This window comes from Lissotriton vulgaris, chromosome 1_1 (genome assembly GCF_964263255.1).
Source record: "Lissotriton vulgaris chromosome 1_1, aLisVul1.2, whole genome shotgun sequence".
NCBI classification, from domain to species: Eukaryota; Metazoa; Chordata; class Amphibia; order Caudata; family Salamandridae; genus Lissotriton; species Lissotriton vulgaris.
In genome coordinates this window covers 997,878,871-997,896,318 of record NC_141685.1, presented here as the reverse complement: position 1 = coordinate 997,896,318, position 17,448 = coordinate 997,878,871, and the positions used below count along the sequence as shown (strand labels likewise).

The 17,448-nt window shown below is 50.8% G+C and overlaps 1 protein-coding gene and 1 pseudogene across 1 annotated transcript in view; one reads left to right on the top strand and one right to left on the bottom strand.

Moving 5' to 3' along the window:
- LOC147748379 (transitional endoplasmic reticulum ATPase-like) overlaps positions 1-17,448 on the top strand; it is a 144,302-nt gene that overhangs the window by 24,864 nt on the left and 101,990 nt on the right. Inside the window, exons 7-10 of the mRNA XM_086961036.1 lie at positions 2,470-2,572; positions 3,151-3,284; positions 4,801-4,936; positions 6,530-6,642. Of these exons, the coding sequence (XP_086817162.1) occupies positions 2,470-2,572; positions 3,151-3,284; positions 4,801-4,936; positions 6,530-6,642 (486 nt within the window). The remainder of the gene's footprint in view (positions 1-2,469; positions 2,573-3,150; positions 3,285-4,800; positions 4,937-6,529; positions 6,643-17,448) is intronic.
- On the bottom strand, positions 8,965-10,817 carry LOC147748380 (uncharacterized; annotated as a pseudogene).

Sequence of the window (17,448 nt, the reverse complement as noted above, 5' to 3'; positions counted from 1 at the left end):
AATGTGGCCCGTGTTGTAGGAGTGTAGAATACCCAATGCCCTCTTCATACCGATTCGAGTATGGTACAATAGCACCAAGTCATCAACATACTGAATGATAGGTAATTTAGTGTGGCCTAGCTTTGGTGGAAAAATATTTCGTTTCAGGAGTTCCACCCCTAAATCAGCTGTGTATAAATTGATCAAGCTAGGTGCAATGACGCACCCCTGCTTCAGGCTTTTATTTGTGTATATTTTTGCAGTGAGGTGGGTTTGAGTTATCCTGATCCGCACACAGGTGTCTGTGTATAGTGCTGTGATGGCAGCCAAGAGTTGCCTTGGTATTCCCCAGTCAGCAAGTTTGGCCCAAAGTGAATTCAGGTCAACTTCATCGAATGCAGTGCTATAGTCAATGAAACTGGCCTAAAGCATGCTTGTGGATTTTTCAATAGCCTTGGCCCCCAAATAGGAGAGCGCTATCACATTTTCCATTTTAGAGGCATTCGACCTTGACCCCGTCTGATACCATGGGATGATGTTGTTATCATTAATCCAGTTCTCCAGCTCATGCGGGAGGACCTCCGCAAAGGTTTTTCAATATACATCTAATAGGGCTATTAGCCTCTAATTTTCAGGTGATGTATTGGCCCCTTTTTAATGAACTGGATGTAGAATGGAGCTTTTCCATGATTCTGGGATGGCAGACAGCAGAATACATTCATTGAAAAGGGTATGTATATAGGTGCTAGATCCTCCTTAAAAATACTCCCAGGTAGGCCATTTGGGCCCGCGGCTCCATTCTTTCATATTGACTTCAGGATGCTTACTGACCCCTTTTCAGTGACTACAGTTGGGTTCTTCTCAAAACCCACTAGGGCATTGGCAAGTGAGTTTTTTAATGGTGGGCCTTGTTTTTGTGATGTCTACATAAAGGTTTGACACATGGTCAACACATTTTTTTTGGCTGGGACAGCATTCGCCTTACCCGTAGTTTTGCATGCCAGACCTTTAATGTAGCCCCAAAATTCCCTTGACTTACTTGGTGCTAGCAGGGAGAATATATGTTTCCACTCTGCCTCTATGTGTTTATGCTTTAATGCCCAAACACATTTTTTGTGTTTTTTCCTTGCGTCATTTAGCCTGCTTTCCTTATTTGGACCCTTCCCTCTTCTATGTTGTAGTTCTGCGAAGCAACATATCTTTTTTCTCTCCTTAAACTCTTTAATGGGTAGAAATGGAGTGGGACTTCCTGTTGTGGGGAGGGAAGATTGGGTTTGGGGCTTATTGGATGTTAGCCCTCTACATAGCTCTGTTCCTATTGTCCTCCAATGCTTCTCTACTCGGGTCGGTTAATGCTTCAGAGCTGGTGGAGAGAAAGTAAGTTTTCATCATAAGTACAGGGTTTTTTCAGACTGGGCCAACGCTAGTTGGAAGCGGCAGGCCAAGCGGATTATGGATCTAGTGAATCTTTGAGCTAACGTTGACCACAATTGATAGCAGGCGGAGGTCACTTTAAGTTCTGATTTGAACTTTATACTCCTCACATTTGCTTAATAAAATCTTGCTCAAGAATATGTAATCCAATGTAGATATGGTTTTAAAAATGGGCTTTGATTTATCCTCCAGGGGGCTCTTCTGGTCGGCCGAGGCCAGCTCAAATTTTCTGATGCAGTCCTCTAGTGTATTGGGAGATACATCCCTGTGGTTTCCCCCAGGCTGGCACATATTTCATGTGTTGAAGTCATCAGCCACTATACACTCATGTCCTGGGTAATCCTAGAATAACGTTTTTATCTGATCTGTGATAGTCCTGGCAATCTCATTTTTCACGTCCCTGCGTGGGTTGACGTACAGATTTATCACCATAACTGAAGTGATTTTACCAGCCATTACTAGGCCTTTGAGTTCAAAGGCAGGCACGTCACAGGTGGAGTTGCTAAATTCCTTTACTTTTACCTGCAAGTCCAGTTTCACAAATGTGGAGAGACCACCCATTGGTCTCAAACCGATTTATTTCCTGTCCTACCGTGTGGATTGCGTGGTACAACTGCAACGGAGGTGGGTGCAACGGACCACATTTCTTTGCCCCCAGCTTGTTACATGAAGAGGCGCTTTGTAGATAAATGTTGACAGTGAGATGGAATGATCTCTGAACCACAAAGGAGCGTGACGTGTGAGTTATATTCAAATTGGTGGAAACAACGTTTCGTATAGAAAGTAAGCCATTCGCAAAAGTCAGTTTAAGAATGATGGAGCAGTGAGGAGGCCTCGCCGTGTTGGAATGGGCAATGACAGCAGGGCGGGGATCCTGTTTGGTTGTGTTTTCCTTACAGAAAGTTTGTGTCCAAGTCTGAGAACATTAACTTTAGGAGGTGGCGGCTGCATTTGGTTGGGACTCGCAGCCCCCCATGATCTCTTGACCCCTCAGTGCCCCATTCCGTGTGTTTTGGAAGTTCTGACCTCTGACCTGTGATCTCGTTTTTCCCATAGCCTCCTCGTGGGATTCTCCTGTATGGCCCTCCAGGCACAGGGAAAACACTGGTAGCACGAGCGGTTGCCAATGAAACTGGGGCATTCTTCTTCCTCATCAATGGTAAGGAGAATAGGACAGTGTGTTCTCTGTATGAGTTCTGACCTATAGTGTTTAGAATATTTAAGAAGTCCTTGCTGTGTAATATGTACTGCGTACAACACATATTTAATATAAAATGAATGAAGCAACACGTGCTATGTAAAGGAAAAACACAGGATTTATACTGTACAGAAACTGAAAGATACTATAAGTAACAGTGCAAAACTTACGCCGTATACATATACAAACACACAACCACAGTTTTACCTGCTTTTCACTTGCCTTTTCATTGCCTCTCCTTTACTACTTACTTGCCTTTCCGTACCTCTTCTGTGCTTCTGCTCTATGTCTTCTGTCTTTCTGTTTCTTTTCCCTTGTTTCTACCGTCTCTTTCCCCTGCCAATCCTCTGCCCAAAGCCTCTTTTTCCTGGCTAGGTCTACACTTTCATTGCCATGCCTCTGAATGCCTCTTCCTGTGCTCTCCTCGCCTCTTCCCCTGCCTCTCTCATCTCAACACCTTCTGTCTGCCCTCCTTTCTGACTGGTACGCCTGTGCATTCACCCTGCTTTTCCTGAATCTCTTTTATCTCTCTGTCCCAGGCCCTGAGATTATGAGTAAATTGGCTGGAGAGTCGGAGAGTAACCTACGCAAGGCCTTCGAGGAGGCAGAGAAAAATGCCCCTGCTATTATCTTCATTGATGAGCTGGATGCCATCGCCCCCAAGAGAGAGAAGGTAGGTGACCGACACCTCCTAAGGTGGGATCTGGTAGAGGACAGACCCTCACTTCTCCATTCCTCATCTGCACTTGTCAGTATAACATCTTGCTTCATTCACCAGCTAGGAGCTTTGTCGCGGTTTCAGGACACATTCTCCCAGTTGCTAGAATATTGCTGCTAGAGAGTTCTGGTTTTCCCGGGGGTTCTATTCATTGTAGCAAGGAATGCTCTTATTCCCAACATCCCAAATCCTGAACATGGCCATCAAACATGCTTTAAATCTTGTTCAGCACCATATTCTTCAGGGACACAGTGCTGTTATATATATCTGCCTTCCTATGGAAAACATGTTATATTTCCATGATATTTTTCAGTCCCACTGTGCTGCAGGATGTATGGTCATTCATGCGCTTGACAAGTTCTATCTTTTGGCATTTCACCATATAATTTGTAGATGGAATATATGGGCTCTGGATCCAGCTTTAGTCCCGCAGTTTGGACTAGCAGCTCTCTTGGACCATATCTGGGAATCGATCACTGGACATGCCCCTTCTCCCTCTTAATAACCAGTTAGACTTTGGGAGAGCAACTCTGTCTTTTTAAGGAGGGTGTGTTGCAACGCTTTGGGTAGGAGCGATTTTCTAACAGGTTGTCAAAACATTTCAACTTGGAATTGTTAAATACATCATGCAAAGTCATCAAGAGAGTTTGCAAGTGTAGCATAGTAACCTGACCAGTGGCTGACCAATAGCTAAATTGACAGCATTTAATGGAGGGCTGAGATTGTGCGTTGCATTTTTGACTTGCGAGACCTATGCTGGCAAACACTGTGTGTAAACTGGACTTCTCTAAGTAAATAGTCAATGATTCGTATGTCAAGTCACTGCTTCCGAAGTGAGATTGGTTCTGAGCCCTTGTAATCATGTAATAATTGCAAACACTCCTGTAGACTTACCATTGGCCTTAGACATACATTCTACATAACCAATGAGCTCTTAGCGCTTAGGAGTGATAATAACCTTTGTGGTCAGATCTCTGACTAGGAAGGAGAAAGAGAGCTCTGGATTTCTTTGGGTGTCTTTATTTTATGTGCAGTATTTTGTCATATGTGGATCAAAGTTATATCTTTGTAAAAATGTAAGCACTGACCCGAGTGGTAACCTTAATGAATGATATTATTGTGTTGTGAGGGTCTAGCCCTCATCAACTCCTAATGTAAAACTTGGAGTCCTCTGTCTCACTATTCTGAGAGTCAAGTACTAAAGGTGTTCCTTGGAGATCCATTTTCAGGTCTATTACTATGCTGGGCCCATGGACCTTTGGTAAACGACTCCAATTGTCACAGATTGCACACATTAATTCTAGCCACCCGGCCACCCAAGCCAAGGGGTAATGTATTGCTGGAGGCTCTGTCAAAGCTAGTATGCACTCCGTCTGTTTCCCTTTGTTATGGCACAATACTGGAGCCATGCTGTTTTGCTTCCCCACCCTGCACTGGCTTTTTGTATCTCACCTCCATCCTCTTGTTTCAGACCCATGGTGAAGTGGAGCGCCGGATTGTATCCCAGCTGCTTACACTTATGGATGGCTTAAAGCAACGGGCTCACGTGGTGGTCATGGCAGCAACAAACCGGCCCAACAGCGTGGATCCCGCACTCCGGAGATTCGGTGCGTTAGTTTCGTACAGAATTTAGGTTCTTTTTTAATTGGGGTGTTTCCCAAATTCCCCCATTTCTGGTCTAATAAGTTCTAATTTGTATCAACATTTGTGAGCATAGTCTTGTTGTATAGAGTTCCCTGAAAGGGAAATAAAATTCAAAGGGGGTACCCTCCAGAGCCCGTGCTCTGCCAAATACTGACTGTATAAACAGTGGCGAGAGATGTAATGTGTAATGGTTGAGGCTATCAGGGTTCCCTTCATTGGCCCAGTCTGCACTGTTTGTAGCAGCATGGGCTGCTGTTCAAGACTTGAGTTGTACTTCATCTGCTTCTAAAGGTCCTCCCTGTTTGTAAGTATACTGCTGTGCTAGGGGATACTGTGAACTCCATCTGTACTGTGCATTGTTCTCATAGTGTCCTTCAGATGTAGTGGCACAGCCTGGGCCCCTTAAATTGTGTGTTTGGTAGAAGGGTTTTTGAGCCTTGTTCTGTATTGTGTCTTGCGCTCGGGTGTTCTCTGGGATTTAGCGGCTCATTTAGGGCCAAATGTGTGACCTGTCAAACCTTCAGGTCCACAGTAGGTCAACAGAGGCCATGGTATTCTTCCAATGGGTAGACAGACAGTCAGATTTGGAGCGTCCTGCTTTCTGTAGGAGATCTCTGTGGAGAAAAGTGCATCTGCTGCATAGGCGGATGCACTTTTGATTGCTCATTGCCAAGCAAGCTGAAAATGTTTGTCCCACTCAGGGTGTCACTTTGATTTTTAGTACAAAAACCCCAAAGTGAGTTTTGGCCTTTTTAAATGCAGGGTCTGGGCAGGATAAATCAGTGAAAGTAGCCCTACCCTAAATATGGTGAAGCGTTAGCCACATGACATAGTGGTCCTGTGGCTGACTTGCTGCATGTTGTTCCGACCGCAGAGCCAACTGAAGCTTCGCTGTTGGAAATCTGGGGGTTCCGCTGCCTCTAAATGAGGTGGGGGAATTGAAGGCTTGGCAGGGCAGGAGGTCCCTGGACTCTGATTGAACCCCTTGTCTCTCCTCTATCTTCCTTACTATGTGTTTGCCCTAGACAGTGCTGGCAAAATAATGTGTCAAGAAGTAGTAAATTAGATGGCATAATATGCCACCATTTATGGCAGCATCATATTGTTATTTGGGCATTTTAACCACTAAGTGTACTGTTTGTGCAAGGGTGCACCTCGTTATAGTAGTTTAACACCTCAATACAGCAGTTAACCTTGGCAATGTGTCTACTGCTGCGTGCAACCAGGTGAAGCACCTTTTTAGTAACCTTTAAACCGTTTAAAATAGAAACAATTCTTTGTGAAATCAGCTGATTATGCTGGTGGTGGTGGATTATGTGGCAAATCCAGAATTATGTAGAAAAAAACCATGAGGGCAAAATCGCATAAATTCCAGTGTCCCTGGTTATAGGTCCCTTGCTGGATGCATAGCCTGCACAACAAATGGGGTTTTCACCGTATTACTTTGTGGTTTGGGCGGCTTGTCAGGGTACCTATGTCTAATTGCTAGAAAATATACTCAGTCTGTCCACAATGAGTTGCAAGAACCACACAATATGTACTTCCTGCTTTCTCAGGCCGCTTTGATCGGGAGATCGACATTGGAATTCCAGATTCTACTGGCCGGCTAGAAATTCTGCAGATACATACCAAGAACATGAAGCTGGCAGATGATGTGGATCTGGAGAAGGTAAGCCTGGTCAGGCTCAGGGGTTGGGGAACGTTGACTAGGAGATCTCAATAGCCCTTATATACACAGATTTAGGCCACATTATGTGTGCAATGCAGAAGCTGGCGTGCACTGAACAGAATGTATCTGCTTGGTGGTCTTTTGTGAGATAGATTGGCAACTTCATCCCTTTCCAGAGGTAGAATGAGACATCTTCACAAAGAAAGGACTGTCCGAAATAGCAATATTTTTCCACATTTATTGACGTTTTTGCTAGACAGGCCGATATGTGAAATGGGTTCACATTGTATCCCCCACTTTCGATGAATCCTTTTCGAGGGAAAGGCCAGATAGCGTGAGAGTAAATTTGAATGTGCATCTATTGTTATTTAGTGAAACTGATGTAGTAATGTTAATGAAAAATAACACATTGCCAACCCTGAGACTAGAGATGTTTTCTTTAATAATGTGTAACATCCTCGTCTCTGTTCTGTTATTATTTTCCTGTTGTTATGGTAGCTTGTTAAGTGTCCAACGTCACATATGTAGTTAAAAATGTTGGCAACTTTAACCCTGTATGTATTACATCAACTGATTTGCTTTAGACTTTCCCTCCAATATTAAAAAGGGCAATTAGTTCCTTTGAGCCTAGACAAGGTCTTCAAAATAATCTGTCAAACAATGCAATATCAACAATGAATCTTTAGCCACACAAGTTATCAGAAGAGCTGGCTGTTCATAGTTATGTTTTGTGATCTTCCCATAATCCTCACTTTTCCTTATAACTACAATATTAGTGATAACCAAATTCATTAGGTATATATAGTCTTGGATTGGCGGAGCTTCCCTGAGCCTAAGATGGCCGGCTAAGAAGAGAGCTCCGTTGAGCCATCTACTTATTCGCTAAGGATCCTGCATTTGGGTGAAACTTGTTGCCCGACATACAGCGCTCCGTGAATCGGAAAGTGAGCTCCACGCAGCGATCAAACTTGCGTTCGCTGAAACGGCCCGCAACTAGTGACATTAAGTGAGGCTTCCGGTGCCGGGAGATGCGACACGGGTCCGAGAGCGGAAACGAGTGCTGCGCAACACTGGAAGGAGAGACAACTGCGCCGTTGAACGGTGGACTGGCAGAAGCTCACAGCTGGTGGTCCGATGTGTGCCCATAACAAACAACCCGAGCAGCACTCTTGGAGCAACGTGAGGAATAGAGTCGTCTGCGCCCGGCCTGCGGACCTAGATCGCAGTGAACCCAGAGGGCCGCCAGCTGCGTAGAGACTGCCAAGTGAGTAGCGGCTCCTGCAATGCGATTCGTGCAATAACCACTCCACGCATGACTTAGCGTAAAAGGCCATTTATTAGGACAGTATGACAACCAAATTTCAACATAACCCCAATAACAGTTAACAATCCCCCCAACATCCTGACCTCCAAACATCATTCATTCACATACTCCACTACTCACTCCAATTCACACCACGACCTCTTCATGCATACCATTCACTTTCCCCTTTCACCTTCATACTCCTCCAGCATCTCCCGCCATCTCACCTCCGTCTACCACACCCCTCATCCTGCCCCTGTAACCCCCTCCCCGGAAGAGTGATTCTGCCCTTCATGGACTCCCCACCCCTCCCAAGTCCTCCATGCACCCTCCCTGTGTCAACCCATCCTAAACTGGCACGCCGAACAGCTTTTAGCAAACCAACAAGTAGCCCATACCCCACCCCTAAAACTCTGTAGGGTGGGAGGGCGGACAAACTAACTTCAACCTGCGGCACCGGGGACAGGAAGAGGAAGGACTTCCTCCCCTGTCCCCTTAAGTACCCTCCCTAGCTCCCTACCCTTAAGCCCACTCCCCAGCCTATCCTAGCCTGCCTGTCCGTGACCTCGCGCGAACACCCCAGGGGAAGACTGGTCTGTCGATCTTACTTCCCCTGGGGGCCGCATCGCGCAATAACCACTCCACGCATGACTTAGCGTAAAAGGCCATTTATTAGGACAGGTATGACAACTAAATTTCAACATAACCTCAATAACAGTTAACAACCCCCCCAACATCCTGACCTCCAAACATCATCCATTCACATACTCCACTACTCACTCCAATTAACACCACAACCTCTTCATGCATACCATTCACTTTCCCGTTTCACCTTCATACTCCTCCAGCATCTCCCGCCATCTCACCTCCGTCTACCACACCCCCCATCCTGCCCCTGTAATCCCCTCCCCAGAAGGGTGATTCTGCCCGTCATGGACTCCCCACCCCTCCCAAGTCCTGCCACCCAGGGAACCCCCAGAGGACGGTTACCTGCCCCACCAATCGTGCACCTTTTGCACTCAATCTCGCCTACACCAGATAGACTCGTTCCACAACAGGCTGATGGTATCCCGCATTTCCATTAGATAGTAAGCATTTCCCATGTGCGAAAGTTGCACACCGTCGTCGCGGAAGAGAAGGGGCTCCTTAAGCCGGAGCCCCACATGTGCCAGTACTTTGATTCCGTGGGCATCACAAAAAGTCTCATCGCCCTATTCAATTTCCGCCTTGCCCTTTCAATGGCTGCAGGCTTAAGTGCCCCCCTCCAGATTCTTCGCGGTACAAACTCTGTCCAAACAATACAGGCGCCAGCCAGATTGCTCCTCATTGCCTCCAATTCCCTCTGCATCAAATGTAACAAGGACACTCCTGATAGTTTAACCAAGTCATTTTCTCCCAGGTGGATAACCAGCATGTCCGGGCAACCCAGCTGAGACACCTTCTTCGTCAGCCAAGGCAACAAATTGCCCCATCGCATCCCACTCTTACCCCACCAATGGACCTCGTGAAGACTGCTCCGCAGGCCCAGGCTACGACCGTACACCTGCCTGTCCGCATATTTTGAGGCCCAGTGTACAAAGGAGTGTCCAACAATCCAGGTAACCGTCTTGGCCCCTGGCCCCCGAACGCAACCTATGAGGAGAAAGAGATTAACACCACAGCAAAGTACAGATCTGCAACACAACCGCAGCAGCCCCCCGACTACCCTGACTCTGACCTCCTTCATTTACGCACATAGCGTTCGCAGCAGCGGGACCTACAGCGCCCAATTCTTCGAATCTCCTCTCATGACCAACCCATCCCGGCCGCCGCCGTAGCCGCACCAATAGGAAACGAGTGAGTGCCAAAACGCGCTGGATCCCTGCCAATCCTCCGCAAAGCCATTCACAACACAGCCAACAACTGAAAGGATGTCAAGCGCTTCAAAGAAGCATGTACGAAAATCTCTCCATCCTACTTCTGCACTCGTCCCAAAATAACCGTCCACTCACGCACCGGGCACACGCCCGCACACCCACTCTCCTCCAGCCACATCCATTTGCCTCGACCCGTCTGGTCTGTCTTTGAATGACCCAACCATATACCCAGCCGGGCCCCATCCACCCTCACATCCTCAAACAACCGTCCCGGAGCTCCACGCACTCCCAACAATTCTGACACCCGAAATGCTCTGAAGAACATCCAGACCATGCACAATCGGAACAACGCCACCTCCCCATCGTCATAACAGCAGTGGGGCAACTCCCCCAGCACTCTCGTCAACAACTCAAACGTGATCGCCGCTCGTGGCAACTCCTCCCCTCCCCCCTCTGACCTCATGCGACTCCAACCTTTCAACATTCAACTCAACAAATCCGCCCTGGCCGGATCAAAACCCAAGTAAACCATGCTGTAAAACGAGATGCCAGCCAGCTTGCCAGCTATCGTAGTCTGCGACAATCCTCTGTCCATGCAATCCAGAACAAAACGCACCACCCCCGTTCACAGTCACTCTGGGGCATCCCCCACGCATCCCTGCTCCAACCCAAAAAGGCACCAAACTCAGACCATGCCAACCTGTACGATCGCCTCGTGGATTCAGCTATAGATTTCTCGACCAAACCCACCACTCTCACTCCCCCCCCCTTCCCCCCCCCCAGGCGCAGATACCCTCCGGCACCTTGGTCTTGCAAGCCTCTGCTCCCGGCGCCAGCCTCCTGAAACGCTGCCACTGGGATCGAGATAACGCATCCCCAATTTCATACTCGCCCCAGGTACATGTTGTGCGGAAAAGCACATTAAAACGCAAGCAGAGCAGCATGAAACTTCGCAGCAGGCGCAGCACTCGCAGGTCCTTTGCTTTCTGATTGTTCACCAGGTCCACTACCGTCATGTTGTCAACATGGAACAAAACCGACCGGTTCCGGAACTCCGGCCCCCACACCACCAACATCACCAACAAGGGAAAGAACTCAAGAAACGCAATGCTCCTGCCCTGTCGCAGCCAATGAGCCGGCCACTGCTCTGCACACCACTGCCCGTCCCAGAAAACTCCGAAACCTGCTACACCCGCCGCATCCGAATAAAGCTGCACCTGCCAGACCATCTTGTCATGCGCAAAATCCAGGGACACTCCATTGAATTCTTCCAGGAACACCAGCCATACACGTAAGTCCGACCGGACTCCCATCGTGACCCTGACCCTGTGGTGAGGGAGCACCGCCCCCGACATGGCCATGCCGAGGTGCCTACAGAACGTTCTCCCTGCCCTCACCACCCGGCACGCAAAAGTCAGCAAACCGAGAAGGCGCTGCACCGACCTCAAATCAATCTTGCGAACACCGATCACCTGCGTCAGAACATCCTGCATCTCTGCCACCTTCTGCACCGGCAGCCGCGCCTGCCAAGCCACCGAATCCAACTCAATGCCCAAAAAAGTCAAACAACAACTAGGTCCCGCCGTCTTCTCCGGTGCTAATGGAACCCCAAACTCCTGCGCCAACAACTGGAACTGTCCCAGAGCCACACCACACTCTCCCGTCAGCCCCTTCCCGACGAACAAGAAATCATCCAGGTAGTGCGTCACCAGCCGGTGCCCACTCCTCTCCACAAAGGCCCACTGCAAAAAGGAACTGAAGGTCTCAAACAGCGCACAAGAAATCGCACAACCCATCGGCAGCATCATGTCCACAAAGATGGCCCCTTCGAACTGCATGCCCAGCAAAGAAAAATCCGCCGGGTGAATGGTGAGGATGCAAAAGGCCGACTTGATATCACATTTGGCCAACTCTGCCCCAGTCCCGCAAGCCCTCACCACACCAACGGCATCATCCACCGACGCATACAACACCCTGGAATCCTCCTCTGTGATGAAGTCACTCACCAAACTCACTTCAGGCTACGACAAATGGTGAATCAGTCTGAACTCCCCTTGCTCCTTTTTGGGAACCACCCCCAGTGGTGAAATGATAAGGTCCGACATCGGCCACGTGTCAAAGGGGCCAACGATCCTACCCTCCAAGACCTCCTTCTGCAACTTGCTCGCCACCACCTCTGTCAATTCCTTCGCCAAACGTAGGTTTTCCGCCCAACGCCTCTCCCGGGGACCCTGATAGCCAATACGAAATCCTTCCACAAACCCCCAATGAATTTTCAAAGTCGCCTCTCTATCAGGGTACATGGAGAGCCATAGACCCATGGCCTCCACCTTAACCGGAGTAGGGGCCCTTCGGCCCAGATTGGCCCCTACCTTTAGTAATTTTCCACTGTTCTGAAGGTGTGCCAAGCGTAAGGCATTGTGTGACTGGGTGACGTCCCCCGCACTTGGAACACTCGTGTTTAAACTTACATGGGTGTCGCGTGAAGAAACCTTTATTAAAATTCCAGCAGGCCCCAGTGTTTCCAGGTTTGTACTGCTGTCCAGCATCCCCCGTCCACGTTCCCTGACTCCCTGACTCCCCGGACACTCCCTGACCCCCCTCCCAGACTGGGCGGGACGAGGCTGAAAAGGCTGGTACGCAATCGGGAGACCACTCGCCGTATGAGTAGATGCCGCCGCCTGCGTGGAAGACATCCACTGCACCCAAAGCTCCTGATCAATGTCACTCCATGGCTTGTCCAGGTTCACATTAATCCTGGCCCTAAACTCCTCATCATAGCTCAACCAGGCGAAGCCCCCAAAATGCAATTGGGCCTTCCGTATCACATCCATATACTTAAACAATGCTATAGCCCTGTCCGCATGCTTCTCGCAATAGATACTCGCGTATATCAAGAATGCGACGTCCAGTTCTCCATCGTCACGAGCACCCTCGGCCGCCTGGTCAACTCCCACTCCTCCTCCTTAGACCCCTCCTTCGCCTGAATCTCTCTATGTAAAAGTTTGAAAACATCCACATACTCATGCTTCCAAATCCTGGCCTTTGTCTTTTCCAACAAATGCGACTGGGAGGCATCGCCAAGCCCATGTAAGGCAACTTCTTCCTCAAGTTATCCGATCCATCCTCCTTCCCACCCTGATCCTCCATCGCGTCTGTCTGCGCACTGGCCGTCACGACCTGCTTCTTACCATCCTTTGGAGCGGACCCTGTCTCCCCAAGGGCCCCCCATCCCGCACAGAGCCATCCCCTACACCCACCAACCGGCAGGCCTTCTTGTGCCCCCTCTAGGACCTTCGTCCCAAGCATCCCACCATGTGCCCTCACCTGCCAAGGTCGTTGGAGCTTCACGCTCCGTCCTCCGGCTTCTGACTCCCTTTGGCCGTCCGACCAGCTCCGTCCTGTGCCACCTGGAAAACACCAAATCTGCCTGTTGTCGCTCCACCCTTCCCCCAACTCTCATCGTCACGCACCTCACCTTCCTCCAACTCCTCATCCTCGTCCTCATAGTCCAACCGTTCCTCATCCACTTCCACTGCTGCCACTCTCCGCACCTCACTCACCACTCGGTTTGCACCTTTCCCTCGCACTCCAGGTACAAACTCACACTCCAACATTGCAGCTGCGCGCTCCTTCGGTGGATGACAGGCTGCCGCGGACCCCCCTGCTGCTTCGTCCTGGCGTTTGGAGGCCGTTTTGTGCCCCGCCGGCCCACCTTTGCCTCTGCCAGCACTCACAGCTGGCTAGCTCCCGCCCCCCGAGCTGTCTGCACCTGAAGAGGCCCCAGTGCCACCAGGTCTCTGCGCCGCCAGAGCAGTCCCTGACCCTTCTACCCAGACCCACTCACCCCATGACCTGGGGGTCCCCCCGCCACGGCCTCTACCAGTTCCTGCCCAACGCGCAGGTGCCGGGGCCCCTTTGCCCCCATGCACCTCACCCGCCCGCGCCTCCTTGGCAGCGCACAAACGTTGCCATGCCTGTTCAGATTCTTCAATTATGCAACGTTGGTCGCGTACTCTCTCCTCCTCCGTCATGTGCGCCCACCTGGCATACCACGTGTCCTGCCCGGTGAGCTCCCTGGAACCCTCTGTCTCCTGCGGTGGGGCCGAGTGGCCCACCTTCGGGTGAACCCCTCCCATCTGCTGGTATAGTGCTTTGGCCGGGCCCTTCCCCTTGGGGACAGGCGCCCTCACCACCCCCTTCCTGCCACTGGACAAATCCACCGGCTGCTGCCCTGACGGGCCCCCCGTCCTTAGGCCCAGACTCCCCCTCCGACAGTGCGAGCGTGAACTCCTCCCCCGCAGACACCTCCGAGCCAACCTCACCCTCCTGCCCGCTAGCCTCACTGTCCTCCCTCATGGCCTCATCAATGCCCCCTTGATCCAGCCCGTCCCCCTCCGAGTCCGAGGGAGCTGGGCTGCCCACATGCATGACCGGTGGCGCGCAGCCCATGGCCGTGGCATCGCCCCCCGCCGCGATCTCCAGGCCTCCCCCCACCCTCACTGACACATCCACCAACTGCGCAGGGAGGCTCTTACACCGTCCTCCGCGCAGAGGCGGCTCCGGTTGTTTCTTGCCTCTACCCCTCCCGCCCGCACCTGATCGGGCCGGTGGCGGCTCGTCCATGCAAGCCAACACCACCGCCGCCACACCCGCCGATGCAGACCTCGGCGTCCGGGTCATGCCGACCCACACCTGATCCAGTACTCCTGGCCGCAAGAGGTCCGCCCTACCCGCCCTCCCCAGCACCAGCAGAGCCTCGCGCACTGCCTCTGCGTCCGGTGTCGCCATGGCCCCCCTTTCACTGAGGCCCAGTGCAATGCCTGACCTCCTAAAACCCAAGGCGCCCGCGAGATGCGTGGGATTTGTCACCCTAGGTCCTGCCCGCGAGATGCGTGCCCTTCGGCAGCCTCGCGCTTCACGCACAACGCGTGCGATAACGGGGCCTGAGCGCACCAGCCGGCACCAAATACCTCAATCAGCAGTCGACAAAGAAATCTGAGCGGTCCACCTGCAGGACCGCACCGGGGCACCAGCGGTGTCCTAACACACACCCCTGCTGGCCCTGAAAACTACCCCTACCTAAAGGCCCCCAACAATACACAAGCACCTAACCTACAAACTAACTTCACCCTGCGGCACCGGGGACAGGAAGAGGAAGGACTCCCTCCCCTGTCCCCTTAAGTACCCTCCCTAGCTCCCCACCCCTAAGCCCACCCCCCAGCCTATCCTAGCCTGCTTGTCCCTGGCCTCGCGCGAACACCCCAGGGGAAGACTGGTCTGTCGACCTCACTTCCCCTGGGGGCCCCAGTGGACTGGGTGCCGGGACAGCTGGAGGAAATAGGATTTGGGGGCTTGCATACTGCGTTGTTGACACCGCGGCTCCCGCCTTTAAAGAGCGAAATCTGCACGGAACGCTGATCTTGTCCTCCCGCTCAGTAATTCAAGGAGGGGCTGAGATGCGACCGTGAAAAGGAGCTGCAGTGAGCCGGGATAAGGTGGGCCTGCAGCTCTAGCAGGGAGCACTGCACGCTGTAGGCACTCGGCAGAGTTGTATGCACACAAGGTTCACCACGGAGGCTCAAGTGTGTGGAGTGGTACTCGCGACCTAGAGGCTCGCGATCAGAGATTCCCCTGCACTGGAAGCTGGAAGGAACAAAGCCCAGAAAATACCAGAGGCCCTGCTGGCACCTCAGTCTAGGAATATATACCAGTTGAGGATCCCTAGCCCTGAGCGCTGATGTCAAGTGAGTGTACTGTACTGAGTGTGCGACTGCAGTGGGGAAGGGTCGTTATTCAGAGCAAGCTTCCATAAGGTAAATAAACCAGAAACACTGTTGTGGCAGGACCTGCCGGGGTGCACGTTATACTGCTGCTTGTAAGGTCGGGCGCTAGGCCCGCATGCTGGTGAAGTAATTGCAACACAGACACTCTGGGGGAAGGCTTTTAGTTGGTTCGAGTCTTTTCTATCTGACCGCGAACAAACAATCTGGGCCCCTCCGTACTCGGCCTTAGTGCCGCCACTGGAGGTGGGAGTTCCTCAGGGGTCGATCCCGAGCCCCACTCTTTTTAATATTTACATGTCCCCGTTGGCGGCACTGGCGGAGTCCCATGGCACCCGGATTGTATCGTACGCCGACGACACACAGCTTCTTTTCACATGTGAAGGGAATGTTGGTTTTAATGGAGAGAGTATTAAGAGCTGTTTAGGGGCCGTCTTCTCCTGGTTCCAACTGAATCACATTAAATGTAACTCAGACAAATCTGAGGTCCTCTTTTTTGGCTGCCCCCAGGACCCTTGTTGGAAATCCTGGTGGCCGGCGGCTATGTTTCCTCCCTCTGCTGCCACTTCTGTGGCAAAGAATCTAGGAGTAAAAGTGGACAATGGACTTACTTTTAAATCTCAGATCCTAGGTTTAGTGGGTCAGTGTTTTGGCCTTCTAAAAATGCTGAGGAAATTTCTCCCACTTCTGTCTCTTGCTCACAGGAGGACTACGGTCCAGGCCCTGATAGGTTCACGGCTGGATTATGCCAACGTGTTGTATCTTGGCCTTCCAGAATATCTTCTTTCACGCCTTCAGGCGGTTCAAAATTCCGCAGCGCAAGCGATCTTCGGCCTTAGCGGGAGGTCCAACATCGCAGCCTTTCTTAAATCTCTCCATTGGCTGCCTGTACGCAAACACATTTCCTTTAAGACCCTAACCATGGCATTTAAGGCTCTCCATGGTACGGGCGTCCACTATCTTAGGAAAAGAATAGGTTTTTACCTCCCTTCTAGATCGTTACGTTCTGCATCATTAGCTCTGGAGACGGTTCCGGTAATTAGGCGAGCCCGCATCAGGGGCGTTCTTTCAAACGTTTGGCACTCCAGCTCTGGAACAAATTGCCTTTGTCACTACAGAAGACAGATAGCCCCTTTGCCTTTAGGAAAGAACTTAAAACATGGCTGTTTGGACAATAATCTCATCAGGTCTTCTTGCTCTGTGCCCTCTTGGTCTGATAGCGCCGGGACACTCTGCCTGAGTAGCTGAGCGCTTTATAAAACCCATTGTAACATAACATAACATAACTGGTTACTGGGTGCAATTGGCCACGAGCACGTGCGCTCGGCCACTTTTTTTACATCAGCGTCACCAGACCAGTGACGTCTGTGGTGGGTGGGTGCACAGTGTAAAGCAACTCTAGAACAACTAGACTGTGTCCATCAGGACACTACATCGCTGAAGACAGTGGCGTAACGAAACTTAAGGGGGCCCCCATGCAAACTACATGGAGGGGGCCCCCTTCCCATCTTCCGTGCCAGTCTAGAGCTCTCAGGTCAGCGACCCGCCATACTGCAGGGGATGCGGGGCGATTGTTACGCCACTGTCACCAATACAGCCGTTATAAGTAACACTGGATGGTGGAGTTAAAGGTTGGGCTTAGTCTGCCAGCAGGCTATCATAGATGGTGGTCCATTCATTACAGGGTCCCTGCCATCAGTACGCCATGGAAGTTTCCCCAATTTTAGGTGGGTTTCCTGATGCAGACTCCTGTCATGATATACAACATCGGGCCATACTCCTAACGAGGTGGATAGTGGAGAATCTAGCAGCGGTGCCTATACGTGCAGCTAGCCCAGCTCAGCCACAATGAGAAAAGTGGATA